The sequence below is a fragment of the Bombina bombina genome, chromosome 2 (genome assembly GCF_027579735.1).
Source record: "Bombina bombina isolate aBomBom1 chromosome 2, aBomBom1.pri, whole genome shotgun sequence".
NCBI lineage: Eukaryota > Metazoa > Chordata > Amphibia > Anura > Bombinatoridae > Bombina > Bombina bombina.
In genome coordinates this window covers 468468706-468491485 of record NC_069500.1, presented here as the reverse complement: position 1 = coordinate 468491485, position 22780 = coordinate 468468706, and the positions used below count along the sequence as shown (strand labels likewise).

General features: G+C 38.7%; 1 protein-coding gene across 1 annotated transcript in view; it reads left to right on the top strand.

The window, feature by feature from the left end:
* The window catches only part of LOC128647017 (small G protein signaling modulator 1-like), a 692799-nt gene that overhangs the window by 464747 nt on the left and 205272 nt on the right, over positions 1-22780 (top strand). The window contains 2 exon segments of the mRNA XM_053699830.1: positions 6961-7092; positions 15837-15961. Of these exon segments, the coding sequence (XP_053555805.1) occupies positions 6961-7092; positions 15837-15961 (257 nt within the window).

Here is a 22780-nt window from a genome sequence, read left to right as displayed (position 1 = left end):
ATCAGGGGGATTCTGATTAAACACAAAGCCAGAATACGCAAATTACACAGAGAAAAATATAATGATTTGCTACATAGTCTATCAGAGGCAGAAAGAGCTCATAAACAGAAACCAGAGGATACAACCCTTCTAGACCTACTATCACAAGCCCGCACAAAGGTTAGGGACTTTCTACACCTAGACCAACAAAAGCAATCCCTAGCACTTAAACAGCACTTTTACACATATGGGAATAAAGCAGGCCGCTTACTCGCTAGATCCCTCAAGCGCAAACACTTAAAATCATATATCCTCACTTTAACAGACAAAAAAGGACACACTAAGACTGACAGCTTCAGTATAGCAGAAACTTTTAGAAAATATTATGAAACTTTATACAACATTGCCAGACCTTCAGATATTAAGAATCAAGACCATAGGTATCAGGGATCTCCTGACGTACATAAATATGTCTCTGACTTGGAACTTCCCCACTTAGACTCCACAGATTCAACATCACTTGACCGCCCTATCACATGCGAGGAAGTCTTACTAGCAATAAAACACACCCCAACAGGAAAGAGTCCCGGACCTGATGGTTTCGGCAGTAAATATTACAGAATGTACTCTACTGACCTATCACCCCATCTCACACAATTATTTAATATCATTGATGAAGTGGGCGGCTTCTCCAAGCATATGCTTGAAGCATACATCACGGTCTTACCCAAACCGGGTAAACCACCCACAAAACCCGAAAATTTTAGACCAATCTCCCTACTTAACACAGACGTAAAAATTTATGCTAAAATACTGGCGGACAGACTCAATAGGATACTCCCCAAACTAGTGAACCCTGATCAAGTAGGCTTTGTACCAGGTCGCGAAGCAAAAGACAACACGTTAAGGATACTCCAACTAATCTCATATGCCCGAAATAAACAGATCCCTATGATTTTGGTTTCTACAGATGCCGAGAAGGCCTTCGACAGGGTCAATTGGGGCTTTCTCGGCTCTGTTCTACAACATATGAACATTAGCAGCAAATTTATTTCCAAGATATTCGCACTGTACTCTAATCCTACAGCTAAGGTGAGAGTTAACGACATCCTGTCAGATCCCTTCCAGATCACCAACGGAACGAGGCAGGGGTGCCCATTGTCCCCAATCCTATTCGCCCTTTCCGTGGAAGCATTAGCTCATAAAGTTAGGCAAAACCCCCAGATCAGTGGCATCAAAATTAATGACTCAGAACATAAAATGGCGCTATACGCTGACGATATCTTGTTTATGCTAACCAACGCAGAGACCTCTTTGACAACACTACTTGACGAATTTGGCGTATATGGTAGATTCTCTAATTTCCATCTAAATGCTTCCAAATCGGAAATTTTAAACATTAATGCACCCTTGGAAACTATACTCAAAATAAAATCTAACAGCCCCCTGGTCGTCCAACCTCACAAAATGAAATACCTCGGCGTACATCTGACGGCAGATCCAAAAGACCTATTCACACACAACTACAAGCCACTACTAGAACAAATCACAGCTGATTTATCCAGCTGGAGCAACAAACAGATATCATGGTTGGGTAGAGTCCAAGTAGTAAAAATGACCATCTTACCTCGCATTCTGTATGTATTACAAACACTACCTTCTCCATTACCCAGACACTACATACCAAACCTTCAAGAGATCATAGGACAATATATTTGGCAAAAACTTAGGCCTCGCATCCCAAAAGCTACTATGTTCCTCCCTAGACACAGAGGAGGACTAGGGGTACCAAACATAGAAACCTACAGACACGCAACAATTCTGCAACGCCTGGTGGAGTGGTGTTATAACTCAACAGATAAACGGTGGATCCAACTTGATAGAACAATTCTAAACTCAGAAAATATGGGAATATGGGCTTGGATTACTCCAAAACTAAGACCCATAGAAATCTCAAAATACCCACTGTGGAGCGAGCTGTTCCTACTATGGGACAAACTCCTTAAAACGTCCAATCATCTCTCCACCATGCTTTCCCCAATGACGCCATACAGGAACAACCCTGACTTACCAACCATAGGCTTTCCCCCCCCGAACAACCCCTCCCCACACATACAAGAACTCACCCTAAAAAGTATACTAGAAGGTGGCAAACTGATACAAAGGGAAAATTTGGCGAGCTCTGGGGGGGGTCCTCCCCCAACATGGTTCGCCTATACACAATTAGCACACTTTGTTCAAACACATAAGAAAAGAGAAGAATTCAATCGCCCCCTAACCAGATTCGAAAATTTATGTTCCCAACAAATCCAACCCAGACACACTATATCTAAATTGTACAACATGCTTCTGACCAACAGCGGCAAAGCATATCCTTCCTTCACCCACAAATGGGCTAAAGACCTAGAAAGAGAAATCAGCCAGGAGGCATGGGATCAGGCCCTACAATGCAATAAAGAAGCCACAATTTCCTCTAACATAATGGAAATGAATTTTAAATTACTGGCGAGGTGGTACCTTACACCAGCCAGAATACGTCATATATACAAAAAGAGTAGTGGCAGATGTTGGAGGGGTTGTGGGGAGGAGGCAGACTTAGTACACATTTGGTGGACATGTAAGGATATGGAGAGTTTCTGGTCTGGGATATTCTCCGAAATAGACACCAAACTCAATATCCAATTACAAAAAGACCCAGGCATCCTTATCTATCTCGACATCCCTAAAATCCGTAGTAAACCTAAAAAACTCCTACTATATATTATGTTAAACAGTGCTAAACTCCTTATACCACAAAGATGGAAATCAAGTGCAGTTCCTTCTCTTGAACACTGGAAAGAGCAGGTCTCTTCCATGCTTCAGATAGAAAGATATCAACATATGAAAAACGGTACAATGGAAATACATGAGGCAATGATGGAACTATGGATTCCATCTATGGCTACCTGCCATGGTTAAACAACTATACCCCCTTAGACGGAATAATTTTTTACCCCAATCTCCCCTTTTTTTTTTTTTTTTTTTTTTTTTTTTTTTCTCTTTCCCCTCCCCCTTCTCTCCTCCTCCTCCCCCTTGACCTCCTACTCCATTCCTTCCCTCCTCTTTCCCCTCCCCACCCCCTTCTTCTTCCTCTATATCTCCCTCCACCCACATATACACCTTTACTGATACTTTTTTCTTGATATTAATATTCTGTACCTACAGAAGACTTACCAAAATAGTTATCTAAGAATTGTTATATGAATACTAATGAATAGTTAACTTGTTAAGCTATAACTTATTACTATGTTAATGTTCACAATAAAAAATTGAAAAATGAGCTTTGGAAACACCAGAAAGGACAAAAAGACACAGACCACCAACTCATTATAACATTGCTGATTGTAATGTATAATATGTGTAAACATGAAACAGTCTGTGCCTCTGTATTACCCTTTATTGTATGTTATAATTTTCCTTTATGCTCAATAAAAACTATTGAAATAAAAAAAAAAAAAAAAAAAAGAGTTCTCTCTTCCCTCTCACAAGAGTTTCCTTCCTAGGGACTCTGATAGACTCGGTAGAAATGAAAATATTTCTGACGGAGGTCAGAAAATCAAAACTCTTAACCACTTGCCGAGCTCTTCATTCCATTCCTCAGCCATCAGTGGCTCAATGTATGGAGGTAATCAGACTCATGGTAGCGGCAATGTACATAGTTACTTTTGCCCGCCTACACCTCAGACCACTGCAACTATGCATGCTCAAACAGTGGAATGGGGATTATGCAGATTTGTCTCCTCAACTGCATCTGGATCAGGAGACCAGAGATTCTCTTCTCTGGTGGTTGTCTCTGGACCACCTGTCTCAGGGAATGTGTTTCCCCAGGCCAGAGTGGCTCATAGTAACGACAGATGCCAGCCTGCTAGGCTGGGGGGCTGTCTGGAACTCCCTGAAAGCACAGGGCTTATGGTCTCGGGAGGAAACTCTACTCCCGATAAACATTCTAGAACTGAGAGCGATATTCAATGTGCTTCAGGCATGGCCTCAGCTAGCTGCGACCAAATTCATCAGATTTCAGTCGAACAACATCACGACTGTAGCTTATATCAATCATCAAGGAGGAACACAGAGTTCTCTAGCGATGATGGAGGTAACCAAAATAATCCGATGTGCAGAGGATCACTCTTGCCATCTCTCAGCAATCCATATCCCAGGGGTAGAGAACTGGGAGGTGGATTTCCGGGGGAGTGGGAGCTCCATCCAGAGGTATTTGCCCAGCTGACTCAGCTATGGGGCACACCAGAATTGGATCTGATGGCGTCCTGTCAGAATGCCAAACTTCCTCGTTACGGGTCCAGGTCCCGGGATCCTTAGGCGGTACTGATAGATGCTCTAGCAGTGCCCTGGTCCTTCAATCTGGCGTATGTATTTCCACCGTTTCCTCTCCTCCCACGTCTGGTTGCCAGAATCAAGCAGGAGAGAGCTTCGGTGATTCTAATAGCGCCTGCGTGGCCATGCAGGACTTGGTATGCAGACCTAGTGGACATGTCATTGGTTCCACCGTGGACTCTGCCAATGAGGCAGGACCTTCTAATCCAAGGTCCATTCACGCATCCAAATCTAATTTCTCTGCGTCTGACTGCTTGGAGATTGAACGCCTGATTCTATCAAAGCGTGGTTTCTCTGAGTCGGTTATTGATACCCTGATTCAAGCTAGAAAGCCTGTCACCAGGATAATCTATCATGAGATTTGGCGCAAATATTTTTATTGGTGTGAATCCAAGGGTTACTCATGGAGTAAGATTAGGATTCCTAGAATATTGTCCTTTCTCCAAGAAGGATTGGAGAAGGGATTATCAGCTAGTTCCTTAAAAGGACAAATATCTGCTTTGTCTATTCTTTTACACAAACGTCTGGCAGATGTCCCAGACGTTTAAGCGTTTAGTCAGGCCTTGGTCAGAATCAAGCCTGTGTTTAAACCAGTTGCTCCGCCATGGAGCCTAAACTTAGTTCTTAAAGTTCTGCAAGGGGTTCCGTTTGAACCTATGCATTCCATAGATATTAAGCTTCTATCTTGGAAAGTTTTGTTTTTAGTAGCTATCTCTTTGGCTCAAATACTTTCTGAGTTATCTGCTTTGCAGTGCGATTCACCTTACCTTGTTTTCAATGCAGATAAGGTGGTTTTGCGTACCAAACCTGGGTTTTCTTCCTAAGGTTGTTTCTAATAGGAATATCAATCAGGAGATTGTTGTTCCTTCACTGTGTCCTAATCCTTCATCAAAGAAGGAACGTCTGTTGCACAATCTTGATTTGGTTCGTGCTTTAAAGTTCTACTTACAAGCAACAAAAGATTTCCGTCAAATATCTTCATTGTTTGTTGATTATTCTGGTAAACAGAGAGGTCAAAAGGCTACGGCTACCTCTCTTTCCTTTTGGCTGAAAAACATCATCCATTTGGCTTATGAGACTGCTGGCCAGCAGCCTCCTGAAAGAATTACTGCTCATTCTACTAGAGCAGTGGCTTCCACATGGGCTTTTAAAAATGAGGCTTCTGTTGAACAGATTTGTAAGGCGGCGACTTGGTCTTCGCTTCATACTTTTTCCAAATTTTTACAAATTCAATACTTTTGCTTCTTCGGAGGCTATTTTTGGGAGAAAGGTTCTACAAGCAGTGGTGCCTTCCGTTTAAGGTACCTGTCTTGTCCCTCCCTTCATCCGTGTCCTAAAGCTTTGGTATTGGTATCCCACAAGTATGGATGAATCCGTCAACTCGATACATCTTACAAGAGAAAACATAATTTATGCTTACCTGATAAATTTATTTCTCTTGTGATGTATCAAGTCCATGGCCCACCCTGTTTATTTAAGACAGACAGTATATTTTTATTTATAAAGCTTCAGTCACCTCTGCACCCTATAGTTTCTCCTTTTTGCAGCAAAGCCAAGCAAGCTGAAATTAATCAGTTTAACCAGACCTGAGCTATCGAGCAGATTTCAAAGGAACAAGATCTTCCTGTCTATAAATCAGTCCAGATTGGAATGCATAGAAAGAACTGTTTGCAGGAAAATGCAAGTGAAGTCTGTGTTGTGTGATTATTTTATTAGGTTTATAATGCTGTTTAGCAAATGTTTTTGTTCATTTAACTTAGTTGAATTATATATTCTGTGTTGTGTAATTATTTTATTAGGTTTATAATGCTGTTTAGCATTTAAAGTCTTCATTTCAAAGCTTTAAAAATAATGTTTTAGGTGTTACTTATGACAATTTTGAGAGGGGCCTGGAACCTATCTCCCTCACTTCCCATTGACTTACATTATAAACTGGGTTTCAATTTACAACGGCTTCGATTTACAACCATTCCTCCTGGAACCTAACCCCGGTGTAAACTGAGGGCTACCTGTGTATATATATATATATATATATATATATATATATATATATATATATATATATATATATATATATATATATATATATATATATATATATATATAGCAGCCAAGAAAAGATGCACTCACAGGTGAAAGACCTGTGAGTGCATCTTTTCTTGGCTGCTGTATGATTTCAAAGTTGCACCCAGGCGGTTATCCCACTGAGGGCAAGATCTGGTAATTGGATATATATATATTATTTATTCCAGGGTTGAAAAATATCACTATAGTGTACTATTATATGGGAGAAAAATTACTTGCTCAGAAAGAAAATGTTACTGGTCCATTCAGTATTTAAAAAAAATACAATTTTTTTTATTTATCTCTGACTACTTGCCTCTGATATTGTAAGATTGAAGATTACTGCATTAAGAAACCTTTCCACAAATATTTTTCATAGGAATGACTCATTAAACCTAATTAGACCTAATCCTCTATAGGTTTTAAATCACAGTGGCACCAATGCTCGCAAGTGGAAATGTCAAAAATACTGCAGAGACTTAAACTTTGTTTTAAAATCAGGAAACTTAATGTAACTTTGGCTTTTATTTTGTCCAATAATTTCAGATTCAGAAAAGACATTCGAGTGGAAGTATGGATGACAGACCATCAATGTCAGCACGAGACTATGTGGAATCATTACACCAGAATTCAAGAGCGACTCTTCTGTATGGAAAAAACAATGTCATGGTCCAGCCTGTACGTATTATACAGTTGTATTTTTGTGTATAGTTAGATTACATGTTCTTTTACTACATATTAAATTAATTATATTTTGTATTATTAAAGGGACATGATAGCAAAAATTAAAGGACCATTAAATACAGTGGAATACAGTAGAATTGCTTAATCAACACCTGCATAATAAAAAAAATGCAATAGCCCTACTTTGAATTTTAAATAAACAAAAGATTTTGTTCTGGCAAATTTTAAAATTTACTTCAATTTGCCAGCCCACTTTACCATGTGACAGACATCAGCCAATCACAGATTTAAAAAGATTTGAAAATTTGATAATGGAAGTAAATTGGAAAGTCTCTTAAAACTGTATGTTCTATCTGAATCAGGAAACTTTAATTTTGTCTTCCATGTCCTTTTAAACGTCACGGTTCAGATTGAGCACAAAGCTTCAGGAGACTTTTCAATGTTATCAAATTTACTTTGATCTCTATACTTTGTTGAATGGTAGCAGCAATGCATTACTGGGAGTTAACTGAAGACATCTAGTGAGCCAATGACAAGAGGTTTGTGTGTAGCTACTAATCACCAACTAGTTCCTTGTATAGCATTGCTGTTCCTGGGCCTACTTATGTATGCCATTTAACAAAGGATGCCAAGAGAATAAAGTAGATTGGAAAGCTTTTTTTTTAATCTTATGTTCTATTTAAATTCTAAAATCAGATAGAACAAAGGACTTTTGTAGGGCATTGCCCTAAGTAAAACAGCTCTTTTTCCTCAACAAATTGGCAATTACCCCCTAACAGTAAAACCCCACACCCACCAAACCCCCCAAAATAAAAAAACTAACTCTAAAAAAATCTAAACTACCCATTGCCCCTAAAGGGGTATTTGTATGGGCATAAAAGGGAATTCAGCTCTTTTACTGCCCTTAAAATGGCAATCAGCTCTTTTCCAGCCCAAAGACCCTAAAAAAAGCCACCCCAAAAAATAAAATAAAAGCCTAAGACTTAGAGGTCTATTTATTATTGTGTGGACGGACATGATATGATGTAGCGTATCATGTCCGCCGCACATTGATAAATACTGACAGCATACGCTGTCAGCATTTATCATTGCACCAGCATTTCTTGTGTTCATTTCTGTCCGCCGCCTCAGTGCAGGCAAAAGGTTATGGAGCAGCGGTCTTTAGAGCCCTGCTTCATAACTTCTGTTTCCAGCAAGCCTAAAGGCTCGCCGTAAAAACGGGGCATCAAGCTCCGCATGGAGCGGAGGTGTGGAGCTGGCTTCCCTGATGCACGTATCCTTAGCGCCGGTCCTCTACAGAGGGCCGTACTCTGCACTGGCGGTCCTCATCGGCGTGGAGGCTACTCTTCATGAGATCGTCCGTTGCACACTGAAGATTTAATGCAAGGTACCTCATATTTATTGGGGTACCTTGCATTCCTATTGGAAGCCAATAGGATTTCAGTAGCTCTAATCCTATTGGCTGATTTCAACATTTCAGCCAATAGGAATGCAAGGTACCCCAAATTGATTGCGGTACCTTGCATTCAATCTTTAGTGTACAACGGACATCGGAAGAAGAGGAGCCTCCATGCTGCCGAAGAACACCGCCACCAAGGACCGCCACCAAAGATCCACGCATTGGGGAAGACAGTTCCGCACCTCCGATCCACCTTCGTTCCGGATGAAGATAGAAGATGATGGATCTGCCTGGAAGAATACCTTCTCCGCCGCACTTCAGGTACAGCGAGTACCTATTTGGGGCTAAGGGGTCAATTTACCTGTTCGCCTGCTCTGAGGCGGTGGACAGAAATCAGCCCAATCGAATACGAATACACCCCCCTGCTAGCGAATCTGCAGGGGGGCGGTATTGCACCACAAGAACTGCTTGTGCAATGATAAATGCTGACAGCGTATGCTGTCAGCATTTATCAATGTGTGGCGGACATGAAACGCTACATTGTATCATGTCCGTCCACACAATAATAAGTGGACCCCTAAGTCTTAGGCTTTTTTTTGGGGGGGTGGCTTTTTTTTTTTTAGAGTTTTTTGGGCTGGAAAAGAGCTGATTGCCCTTTTAAGGGCAATGCCCATACAAATGCCCCTTTAGGGGAAATGGGTAGTTTAGGTTTTTTTATTTTGGGGGGTTTGGTGGGTGTGGGGTTTTTACTTTTTTTTATTCATTTTTAAATGTAAAAGAGTTGTTTAATTTATCCATTTTAAGGACTATTGGTAGTTTAGTTTAGGGGGTGTTTTTATTTTGGGGGGGCTTTTTTATTTTCATAGGGATTAGGTTTAATTTTTTTATTTTTGATAATTTTGTTTATTTTTTTCTGTAATTTTAGATTTTTTTATTTTTTTTTAATTTTACATTTTTTGTATTTTTTTGTTGTAATTTTAGATAAAAATTTTTTTGTAATTTAATGTTAGGTTTTAGTTAAGTATAACTTAGTATTGGGGTTCATTTAGGGGTGTTAGGTTAGGGGGCTTAGTAATTAAATTAGTTATTTGCATTGTGGGGGGTTGGCGGTTTAGGAGTTAATAGGTTAATTAGGTTTATTGCGATGTGGGGGTTTGGCGGTTTAGGAGTTAATAGGTTAATTAGGTTTATTGTGATGTGGGGGGTTGGTGGGTTAGGGGTTAATAGGTTAATTACAGTAGGTTTATTGCGATGTGGGGGTTTGTCGGTTTAGGGGTTAATTAGGTTTATTGCGATGTGGGGGGTTGGCAGTTAGGGGTTAATATTTTAATTCTGTTATTTGCGGATTAGCGGTTAATTACTTTATTATTTTGCAATGTGGGGGTTGGTGGTTTTCGGTGTTTGTTAATACTTTGTGCGGGAGGTTAGTTTTTTTTTATATACTTTGTGCGGGCGGTTAAGTGTTTTTTCGTTATTTTGTGTGGGCGGTTACGTGTTTTTTTGTTATTTCGTACGGTTGCGTGTTTTTTTTTTAAGGCTTCAGTTTGCTTATTCTGTCTCCAGGTGGATTCTTTCATCACCCTGCCATTTTCAGAATACACCGGGATGCAGCTTTGCTGCACCCAGGTGGATTCTTTTTGGATGCGCACGCAGCCAACATTCTTTTGGCTGCCTAGCACAGCCAACATTCCTCTGAGGATGCGTGCTCAACTGGTGACACAGACAGACACGTTACAAATGTGATTATAGTATAGATTATTGTTATAATCTTCCAATAGGCAAGGTTATTCCTGTTTCAATGTGCACATACTTTATATACATTTTCAAAAACAAAAAGAAAACAATGTTATGAGTTAAGTATTTCATTCATTACCATTGCTATTTGTTACTCTTATTATTTATTTATAAAATATTTTACCAGGAAGGATACATTGAGATTTCTCTCGTTTTCAAGTATGTCCTGGGTCCACAAAACATTGCATTGATACAATAGGGTACAATAAAATTCAAAGACAATAATACTACACAATATATGCAAACATTTTACATAGAACAGGTAGGAAATATATAATCAACATTGACAGGTGCATTCTGTTTTGAGATATGTAGAGAGGGATCTCTTAAAAGATATTAGACTTGGGGAAGGTTTAAAAGTGTGCAGGAGGTCATTCCATAACTGTGGTGCTCTGTAGGAAAAGGAGGATCGAGCTGCTTTCTTTTTGTAATGAGGCAAGCTAAATAATGTGCTGGTACTGGATCGGAGGTTATAGGAGGTGGGAATAGCCGGGGAGAGCATTCTGCTCAGGGTGGGAGCTTCAAAGAAAGGCTCTTAAACACAAGGCTAGAAAGATGGAGGGTGCGTCTGGATTCCAGCGTCACCCAGTTTAGTTCTTTTAGCATGTCACAATGGTGGGTCCTGTAGTTACATTGTAGCACAAAGCGGCAGAACGAGTTATACAATGTGTTAAGTTTATTAAGGTGAGTTTGCAGTGCAGGTGCGTATACTACGTCCCCGTAATCCATGATAGGCATCAGCATTTGCTGTACAATCTTTAACTTTACTGTAGGGCTGAGGCAAGATTTGTTTCTGTACAGGGCACCTAGTTTTGGATTAAGTTTAGATGCAAGTTTTTCTATGTGGAGGCCAAAAGATAGATTAGGGTCTAACAACATACCCAAGTATTTGAAAGAGTGGACTGCGGTCAGTGTGCAGTTGGATTTTGTTTTGATGCGTAGATGGTAATTTTGTAATTTGTGTAATTTAGGACCCGTTCCAAAGATCATTGTGACAGTTTTGTCAGTGTTTAGGAAGAGTTTGTTTTTTGAGATCCACTTTTCTACCTCTGTGAATTGGTCTTGTAGCACTGCTTCAAGCTGCGGCAGATCGGATTTGTTTGCATAGATTACCGCGTCGTCTGCATACATGTGTACAGTTGAGGATTTGCAGACATTAGGCAGAACATTTATAAATAATGTGAATAGTAGGGGGCCGAGAATGGAACCTTGGGGACCACCACGTGACTGGGAGAGAGAGGGAGTCACTGTCAGAAATGGAGACATATTGTGATCGATCCGATACATATGATCTAAACCAGGTTAATGGACGATCAGCAATACCAGAGTTTTTTAGTTTGAGCAGTAGTATGTCGTGTTCTACTGGGTCAAAGGCCTTTGCAAAATCAAGGAAAATAGCTCCAGCTAGGTCTCCTTGTTCCATGCCAGTTTGTATGTCGTTGCAAACTTTTAGGAGGGCAGTTGTAGTGGAGTGATTCGGGCGAAAACCTGATTGATCAGGGGTCAGATAGTTAGAAAGTTGGTAATATTCGCATAATTACGTATGGACGCATTTTTCTAAGATTTTTGACAATACTAGGAGCAATGATGTAGGGCGATAGTTAGAAACCTAGGTTAACTCCCCACTTTTATAAATAGGCACTACTCTTGCAGTTTTCCAGAGTTTGGGTATGTATCCAGACACCAAGGATTCATTAATTAGGGTTGTAACAGGCTTAGCAATTGCTGGCGCACTGAGCTTCAACAGCATTGCTGGGATTTGTACAGGTCTAGACTGGTTTTTCATTTTTCGATTATTAAGGTGTTTCTTAATGACATTGATGGGTACAGGTCTAAAATCGAACTTCTCTATATTGGGTCTTTGCTGTTTTAGTGGGGCCTGATCCACATTTGTAGTTTCAGGATGCGTGCCATTTATTCGTTTGTCAATCAGGGTTGTGGAACATCCGACAAAATTATTGTTAAAGGTATTTGCTACTTCTAAGGGGAGTTGCAGGTTTTGGTTATCCACATTGACAGTGGAGGGTTGGGAGTGGATTGGTGGATTTTGTAAGTTATTTAGGAGTTTCCTAAACTTTCTAGGATTAGATATGTAATTGTTCAGATTTTCACAGAAATACTGGGCCTTGGCCAATTTTGTTTGTTTAGTGCATATATTTCGCCATTGTCTATATACACAGTGATCGTTCATAAAGCCAGTATGCTTGAACTTTGACCACAATGAATCCCGAAACTGGTACATTTGAATGAGGTCAGCTGTGATCCAATTCAAGTGTGCTCCTTTTACTCTCACCTTACGCAGCGGGGCATGTAAATTCCAAACTTGTAGGAGTTCAGACTGAAAGAATTAAACTGCAGAGTCTAGATCTGGGATTAGGTTTAATCTGTGCCAGGGGAGGTTCTTGATGTCATTTAGAAATGATTGAATATTACATTTTTTGAAGGACCTGGTGATTTTAACCTTGGGAGAGGATTTAATTGTCTTTATTTTGCGCATGCAGTACACTAAGCAGTGGTCACTGAAATTGTTAGGGAGAACACCTGCCTCCTGGATTTGGTCGGGAGAAGTGGAGAGAATCCAGTTGAGCAGGGTGTGATTATGGCTTTTGATGTTTATGCGAGTTGGGGAGGAGATTAATTGCGCTAGCTGCAAAGATTTAAACAGCGAGCGACAACTGTTATTTTTTGGATTCAGCCAATCAATATTAAAATCTCCAAAAACCAAAATTTCACTTTTTTGGGTTTTGAGCTATGTATTCACTAAGGAGATGGGCTATGTCTGAAATGAAATGCACAGTGGAGCTAGGTGGGTGATAGATTCCTGCAACAATGATTGATTTACTGCACGGGATATCAATTGTGCCAGAAAGGAAATCAAAGGTGTCAGGAGAGCTAGATTTTTGTAACGGGGTGAACTTTGTGGAATTGTCAACATAAATCACAATGCCGCCTCCTCTCTTTGCTCTGTCAATTCTATGGCATGAATACCCATGTATTGCAATGGCAGAGTCAGGTATTTTTGCAGTTAGCCATGATTCAGAGATCACAATGATTTTGGGCTTGTATTGTAAACACCAAGCTTGCAGTGCATCGATTTTTGGTAGTAAGCTGTGGATATTACAGTGCACAAAGGAGAGACCTTTTTTAGCTGGAAGGCTAGGAATGGAATTTGCTGGGGGACCAGGGTTAGACTCTACATCATTTGCAAGGGCAAGTAACATAAGGAATAGGAATTTGGACATAGTTTTTGTTTGGCCATATAGTGAATGGGATGCTTTATAATTTTGTGAGGTGGGGGTAGGAGGACTATTTTTTATAACTCTCCACCAGCACTCAGCAGATAAGTTACAGCAACAGAGCAGGCCATGGTGTATGGTAATTTGTTTTCCAGTACTATTATAATAGTAAGGGCAAAATATTGCCAGTAAAATCAAACACTTGATATACTGCAAAGTTCAAGATGGATTCAGAAGTGGTCTCATAGCTAATAATAATTAACCCCTTGGTTGCATCCTGTTGCTATACAATAACACTCTCTGACAATTGAGTGGCCAGTTAAACGATGAGCAGAGCAAATAATGTCAATTCACTGCATCATACCATTGTTTTGATCCCCCACTATGTGGTAGAAATAGAGATATTGTTGATAAATACATTTATAAAACACAGAAACTTGCAGATACTGTTCTATTTGTTATGAGGCATTTAGCATCTGAACCATGAAGGTTTTTTCTTTATTCTGCTGTCCTTCCCTAAGGAAATGAATTGCTTGTCATCAGTGTCCAGATGGCTTCACCATATGGAGATGCCTTTTGGTTTCTCTATTCTTATTGGTTCATTATTGTTTGGTGTGTGAATCTGGCTTCTTAGAAACCATATGCCTTCATTTGAGGACATCTTGCAATATATTTTTGTATGTAAAACACAATTAGGCATGATAAGTCATAAATGTGCCCTTTTGCTTTCACAGCTTGTCAGTTTCAGATTTCGTGTGAAAGCATAATTTATTTATATGCAGACAGTAGCAGATTATAATAAAGGATAAATATGGTAATAAAATAAATGCTCTGCGCTGACACATGCACATAAAGTACAGATACAACGTTCACTTGCTATGTAGTTCTGTAAAGCTTATTCATTCAACTCTTGAAAAATAAACTTTATAGAACAACAGAGAATGTAAAGTTTTTTTCTCTATTCCAATTTACTTCTATTATTTAATGTGCTTCCTTCTCTTGTTATCCTTTGCTAAAAGGTTTATCTAGGAAGGCTCAGGAGCAGCAAAGAACCTAGGTTCTAGCTGCTGATTGGCGGCTGCATATATATATATATATATATATATACAGATTGCCATTGGCTCATCCATGTGTTCATTTAGAAACCAGTAGTGCATTGTTGCTCCATCAACAAATTATACTAATAGAATGAATGAAATTAAATAATAGAAGTAAAATGGAAAGTTGTTTAAAATGGTATGTTCTACCTAAATCATGAAAGAAAAATGGTGGGTTTCATGTCCCTTTAGGTCCATAAGAAATACTCTTTGTAATTGCACTGTGAAAACTGGTGAGATTATTTGCAAACCTCCAGTCAAAAGTGAAGCATTGGCTTTAATACATCTGCATCAGTTGTTTTACTTTCTACTTATCTAAGAAATCTAAGAGGACTGAAACCCCCAAAAATTATTTCATGATAAGGTAGAACATACAATTTTCAATTATTCAATTTAGTTTTATTAATTCATTAACTTCATTCCGTTGGATTCCTTTGTAGAAAAGCATTACCTATGTAGACTCGGGAGTAGCAATGCTCTACTAGGAGCTAACTGGTGGCTACACACATATTCCTCTTCATTATCTTTCGATTATTGGCTCTGAAAACAAATTTTCGACTTTGGACGATATTGTCAGCATGTTTTTCAAGTAATTACAATTACAAATTAATTTGTCCAGTAAAACTGTAGATATTCCAAACAAGCAGCAGCACCAGTCCTCCAATCTTCAAGACAAAATTTTTATTGAAACAATGCCATAAAATACAGCAACAACAGCGTTTTGGTCTAACTGACCTTAATCATGATTAAGGTCAGTTAGACTGAAACGTTGTTGCTGTATTTAACTGATACAAGCAGCCACATGCCTAATGGATTGGAATAACAAAACAAACAAAACAACCTTAAATGCCAATGGATTGGAACAGGGCCAATTAGTTAAATTCTTAATATGAGATAATTTCTCCTCAAAATGATACACAAAGTAAAACATATGCATTGGGGAGATAGTATTGACAGAAATTAGATCTTGGCCATGCTGCCTGCTAACGCTCTGCTCATACTGCTCCTTGTGAAAAAGATGCATATCTGTATCTCCATACACTTTAATATGGATGGAAATGCAATTATATCAGCAAAATACTTTACAAGGGTATAGAATAAATTGTGATGGCAGCTGGCCTTAAAGTTTCATTCAGTAGCTTCATAAAGCATGCTCTGATTACAGTTCAGCAGCACTGGAATCAAACAGACTGTCTTGTGTTTCTTTTTCAGAGGGATGATATGGAAGCAATCCCAGGCTATTTATCCCTTCACCAAACGGCAGATACCATGACTTTAAAATGGACCCCAAACCAGCTCATGAATGGCTCTGTGGGGGATTTAGACTACGAGAAAAGGTAATTTCAGGTCACTAGTTGTGTCACAATGACAGAATGATATAGTTTATTCCAGTGCTCAATAACCATAAATCGTTTGCATTACATACAGCATAAAGGGATCAAGGAAGCTGATTCATTTTTGTTTAGAGGTTTTTATGCAAAAACAATACTATGAGGAAGGGACATAAAGTGTACTACAAATTGATGAATATAAATAGATGACTGTTAAAAACAATTTGCATAATACATAATATTAAAAGAGTACACAAAGTTTTTAACCCATATTCCCCTGCAACCCGACATCGCCACCACTATAATAAAGCTATTAACCCCTATTCCACGGCTCCCTGACATCGCCACCACTATAATAAAGCTATTAACCCCTATTCCACTGCTCCCTGACATCGCCACCACTATAATAAAGCTATTAACCCCTATTCCACTGCTCCCTGACATCGCTTCCACTAAATAAACCTATTAACCCCTTGGCTAGGGGGTGTTTTTATTTTGGGGGGGGGGGTATATATATATATATAGGGCTATTAGATTAGGTGTAATAGTTTTTATTTTTGATAATTTTGTTGTTTTTTTTTATGTGTTTTTTATTTTTCATGATTTTAGTGTTAATTATTTTTGGTAAACTTTTTTTTTAATTGGTAGTATTTTTTTTTTAATTAGATTAGTTATGTTAGGTTAAGGTATAGTTTAATGTTAGGTTTATTTTTATTTCACAGGTAAGTTTTTATTTATTTAAATAGAGTTGTATTGTAATTTTTAATTTAAAGTTAGGGGGTGTTAGGTTTAGGGGTTAATAGTTTAATTTAGTGTTTTGCAATGTGGGGGGCGGGGGTTTAGGGGTTAATAGGTTTATTTAGTGGTGGCAATGTCGGGGAGCGGTGGAATAGGGGTTAATAGCTTTATGGGGGAATAGGGGTTAATAATGTTATTATAGTGGCGGCGATGTCGTGGAGCGGCAGAACAGGGGTTATTAACTTTATTTAGGTGTCGACAATGTCGGGGCCAGCAGATTACGGGTGTTTAGACTTGGGGTTTATGTTAGGGTTTTAGGTTTAAATGTAACTTTTTTTTCCCCGTAGACATCAATGGGGTTGTGTTACGGCGATCTCTATTCCGCACTTCAGGTGTTAGGTTTTTTCTAACACTCTCTCCCCATTGATGTATATGGGGAAAGCGTGCACGAGCACGTTTTCTCAGCCCTTGGCTTTTGTGTGGTATGGAGCTTAACGCCACCATATCGCACGCACAAGGAGGCTTTTCAGAAACTCGTAATGGCAGCGCTATGGAGGGTGAAATAACTCAACTTTTGTTGCGTTCGCTTCGCACCCTGTTTAGCGCAAAACTTGGAATCTAGGTGATTATTTTTACAGTAATACCATTTAGTGACATGGTGCTTCCACATCACATGGGATTTAGTGCTGGTAAATGTGTTTATGTCACATCAATTTAATTCTGCTTAAATCTCAGTTTGTAAGTAACTCTCCTAGTTCCTCTGTGAGGAAAGAAGGGCACATCAAAAGAACTCTGTGTCTGAAACGGACATAGAAGTCAATAAATGGACTATTAACATTGGATATACAAACCTGCACATCTGCTTTTACTTGTTTTCCCTGTGCTAGAATGTTTTCTTGAGACTCACATGGACTTAAAGTTTAAAGTGATGCTGCCACATCTTGAATGGTTGAAAATTCAGCTACTTAAAGGGATAGTAAAGTCAAAATTAAACTTTCATGATTCAGATAGAACCTGTATTTTTAAACAACTTTCTAATCTACTCCTATTATCAAATTTTCTTTATTCTCTTGGTATCTTTATTTTAAAAAGCTAAAATGTAAGCTTAGAACTGGGCCATTTTTGGTTCAGCACCTGGGTAGCGCTTGCTGATTGGTGTCTTAATGTATCCATCCAATCAGCAAGTGCTACCCAGGTTCTGATCCAAAAATGGGCCGGCTCCTAAGCTTACTTTCCATCTTTTTCAAATAAAAATACCAAGAGAACGGATAAAAATTGATAATGGGAGTAAATTAGAAAGTTGCTTAAAATGGCATACTCTTCCTGAATCATGAAAGTTTATTTTTGACTAGACTATCCCTTTAATAGATATACTAGGGGGGAAATCGGGCTGCGCTGTGTTTGGCATCATTTACCCATCAGTGTTATCTTTTTAAGCAGTGTCTGCATGTTAGACCCATTTTGTGGACATATAGGACAGTGTTATTTGACGAGTTTCTAATCTTGGAAAATCATCCCCCTGAGACCAGTAACTGTTACATGAAGATTATAATTGCAGGGATCCATGTTTTAATATTGCAATAAAATAGCGTAAAATACAATTGCACCAAACTATTTTCATGTTTCCATTTTGGTGTCTGTGTGATTTTATTGCTACAACCCTACAAAAACGTTTTTCAATAGTTAAAGTGAATGTAAATTTTGGTGCTAAAGTGCCCGGTTTTTAAAAATTCGATTAAAAACAGAGGCACATTAATTCATCAAAATTTACATTTCACTCGTTGTGAAAAACCTACCTTTTAAACTTGACAGCTGCTCCAGCTTCCCCACCCGTTGTCGCAAGTAATTTCTTAAGTCAGAAATGATGGATCGGTCATCCTCCAATCACGACGGATTCCTCATTTTAGACCCAGGAGAGGCTTTGCGACGGGCGGAGGAAGCTAGAGCGGCTGACAAGATTAAAAGGTAAGTTTTTTTTCACAACACGAGTGAAATGTAAATTTTGATGAATTAAAGTGCCCCTGTTTTAAATCGATTTTTTTAAAACCAGGCACTTTAAAGGGACAGTATACACTCATTTTCATATAACTGCATGTAATAGACACTACTATAAAAAATAATATGCACAGATACTGATATAAAAATCCAGTATAAAACTGTTTAAAAACTTACTTAGAAGCTGTCAGTTTGGCTCTGTTGAAAAGGTAGCTAGAAAGCCCACTGCAAGTTTTTCTATTTCTTTGGAAAAATTCAATCTAAGTTGACCTCGTTTCTTCATATTGAGAAATAAATATTGTAAAGTATCCGGTCGCACTAAACACATCTGTAACCAAAATAACATGAGTTTTGTCAGATTATCATGTTATGTTACTGATAGTGCTATTATCATTGTGCCAGAGCCTACATTTGTTTTAAGTCCAATTAAAGGGACATTCAGCTCAAAATGTTTCTTTATTTAGATAGCGCATACAAATAAAAAAAAACTTTCCAATTTATTTTTGGTATCAGTTTTACTTTGTTCTCTTGATATGCTTTTTTGATGAGCAAATCACGAAGGCTCAGGAATGTCTACGTGTTGCATCACTATATGGCAACAGTTTTCCAACAATGCGTTTGGCAATGAGAATGTTAATTCATGATCATAATTAAGTTTTTGAACATTAAACAAATGCTAATTATAAAAGTACTGAAAATTATATCAAAGCATGAATTGCACTTGTCATTAATTGTTATTATAGACTTGTTGTCATTAATTGTTATTAATGATTAAATTAAATAACACCTGCATTGGAAACACATTGATTTTGCCATAATCAATATTGATTAATTTGCCCTCATGTTTTGCTTTGGCCATGAATCCTTTTTGATTAAGGCCGGTGAAAACTCCTGAGAAAGTTTCAGTTTCTTAAAGTTTTTGGTTTGTTTAACTATATATTCCTGTTAAGTTTTACATATTAAGAAGCTATGGATTATAATGTCTTAGAAAAGAATGAAAAAAAAAATTGAATGGAGCTGCCATATGATATTTTCACATAGGAATTCTAATGGAGTGGAAAGGGGTCAGTGAGTTAAAAACTGTCCTGATTACTTTAAAAAAACATACAGCCAGATTACGAGCTTTGCATTATGGCTGCTCGCTAATATCGTGTACGTTATTTCCATTGCGCACTTTTTATAATGTAGGTATTACGAGTCTGAAAACAATCTCGTAACGCGTCGCAGTAACATGACTACTGCATTTATCTAATAAGCGTTATTACGGGCGCGTTAAAGATTCTCCCATAGAGATCAATGCTAAATGAACTAATCACGGATTTCTTTCATGTAATTGGCAAGAGTCCATGAGCTAGTGAAGCATGGGATATACAATCCTATCAGGAGGGGCAAAGTTTCCCAAACCTCAAAATGCCTATAAATACACCCCTCACCACACCCACAATTCAGTTTTACAAACTTTGCCTCCTATGGAGGTGGTGAAGTAAGTTTGTGCTAAGATTTCTACGTTGATATGCGCTTCTCAGCATTTTGAAGCCGATTCCTCTCAGAGTACAGTGAATGTCAGTCCTCACGGGGATCTATTTCATAGGTTCTCTGTTATCGGTTGTAGAGATTCATCTCCTACCTCCATTTTCAGATCGACGATATACTCTCATATTTCATTACCTGGTTTGGCTATCTGCTATATGTGGATGGGTGTCTTTCGGTAAGTATGTTTTCATTACTTAAGACACTCTCAGCTATGTTTTGGCACTTTATGTATTTATATAAAGTTCTAAATATATGTATTGTACTTATATTTGCCATGATTCAGGTTTTCAGTATATTTCCTTTTGCAGACTGTCAGTTTCATATCTGGGAAATGCTTTTTTATGGAAAATGTATTTCTTACCTGGGGTATAGTTTATTTTTCTAATTGACTGTCTTTTAAATTCGCAGGCAGAATTAGGCTTGCGAGGGCGCAAAATGCCAGAGTTTATTGTGTCATTCTTGGGGCAAGATTTTCTCTTGTAAGGTGTATCCAGTCCACAGATTCATCCATTACTTGTGGGATATTCTCCTTCCCAACAGGAAGCTGCAAGAGGATCACCCACAGCAGAGCTGTCTATATTGCTCCTCCCCTAACTGCCACCTCCAGTCATTCTCTTGCAGCTCTCGACAAGGGAAGTAGCTAGAGAGATGTGGTGAATTAGTGTAGTTTATCTTCAATCAAAAGTTTGTTATTTTTAAACGGTGCCGGCGTTGTACTGTTTTTTTACCTCAGGCAGAAATTAGAAGAAGAATTTGCCTGAGGTTTTTGATGATCTTAGCAGGTTGTAACTAAGGTCCACTGCTGTTCTCACACATAACTGAATAGTATGGGGAAACTTCAGCTGGGAGAACGGCCTGCAGAATTAACTGCCCTGAGGTATGTTCAGTATATTTTTTTCTAGAGGATGATAAGAACTAGAAAATGCTGACAGTGCCTGATATAGTTAAGCTAAGCCTGATTGCAGTGATTTAATAACGACTGACATCATGCTTTCAGTAAAGGGTAATTTTCATATTACTTTCTATCATGGCTTAGTATGTAAAACGTTATATATATAAAGGAACAGTTTTTACTGAGGTGATAAATCTTTATTTGGGGCCTAGTTTTCCACATGGCTGTTATTTTACTCCTAGAAATAGTTTTTTAAGGCCCTCTGACTTTGAGTGCATGGTGGGAGGGGCCTATTTTCGCGCTCTAATTGCGCAGTTGTTTTTTTACATTCTGAGACATCCAGCTTCCCTGAAGGAGTCCCCTGACATATTGGACCTCTGTAAAGGGTTTTTGTGCCTACAAAAGTCGTTTTATGGGAAGGTAGGAGCCACAGTAGAGCTGTGGCAGTTTGCTTGTGACTGTTATAACGTTTTTTACCGTTTTTTTGCTTCGTTTTTGAACCTGAGGGGTTAATCATCCATTTGCAAGTGGGTGCAATGCTATTTTAGTCTATTATATACACTGTAAAAATTTCATAGAGTTAACTGTTTTTTTCACTGTTTTGCAGTTTTTGTGTTTGTTTTTTTCCCTTAAAGACACAGTACCGTTTTTTATATTCTGCTTTTTCACATTAATTAAAGTGTTTTCAAAGCTTACTTGTCTCATTACTAGTCTGTTAAACATGTCTGACATAGAGGAAACTCCTTGTTCATTATGTTTAGAAGCCATTGTGGAACCCCCTCTTAGAATGTGTACCAAATTCACTGATCTTACTATAAGTTATAAAGACCATATTCTGGCTTTAAAAGATTTATCACCAGAGGAAATTGACAAGGGGGAAGTTATGCTGACTAACTCTCCCCACGTGTCAGAGCCTTTAGCTCCCGCTCAAGGGGCGCCAAGTACATCTAGCGCGCCCATTGCGTATACTTTACAAGACATGGCGGCAGTTATGAATCATACTCTTACAGAAGTATTGTCCAAACTGCCAGGGTTACAAGGAAAGTGAGACAGCTCTGGGGCTAGAAAAAATACAGAGCTCTCTGACGCTTTAGTAGCTATGTCCGATATACCCTCACAATGTGCAGAAGCCGAAGAAGGAGAGCTTCTATCTGTGGGTGATTTTTCTGACTCAGGGAAGACACTTCAACCTGATTCTGATATGTCTACATTTAAATTTAAACTTGAACACCTCTGCATGTTGCTCAGGGAGGTTTTAGCAACTCTGGATGACTGTGACGCCATTGTAGTCCCAGAGAAATTGTGTAAATTGGATAAATACTATGCAGTGCCTGTTTACACTGATGTTTTTCCAATACCTAAGAGGTTTTCAGAAATTATTACTAAGGAATGGGATAGACCAGGTGTACCGTTCTCTCCCCCTCCTGTTTTTAAAAAGATGTTTCCCATAGATGCCCCTACATGGGACTTGTGGCAAACTGTCCCTAAGGTGGAGGGAGCAGTCTCTACTCTAGCGAAGCGTACAACTATCCCTGTCGAGGACAGTTGTGCTTTTCTAGATCCAATGGACAAAAAAATTAGAGGGTTACCTTAAGAAAATTTTTATTCAACAAGGTTTTATTCTCCAGCCCCTTGCATACATTGCCCCTGTCACTGCTGCTGCGGCC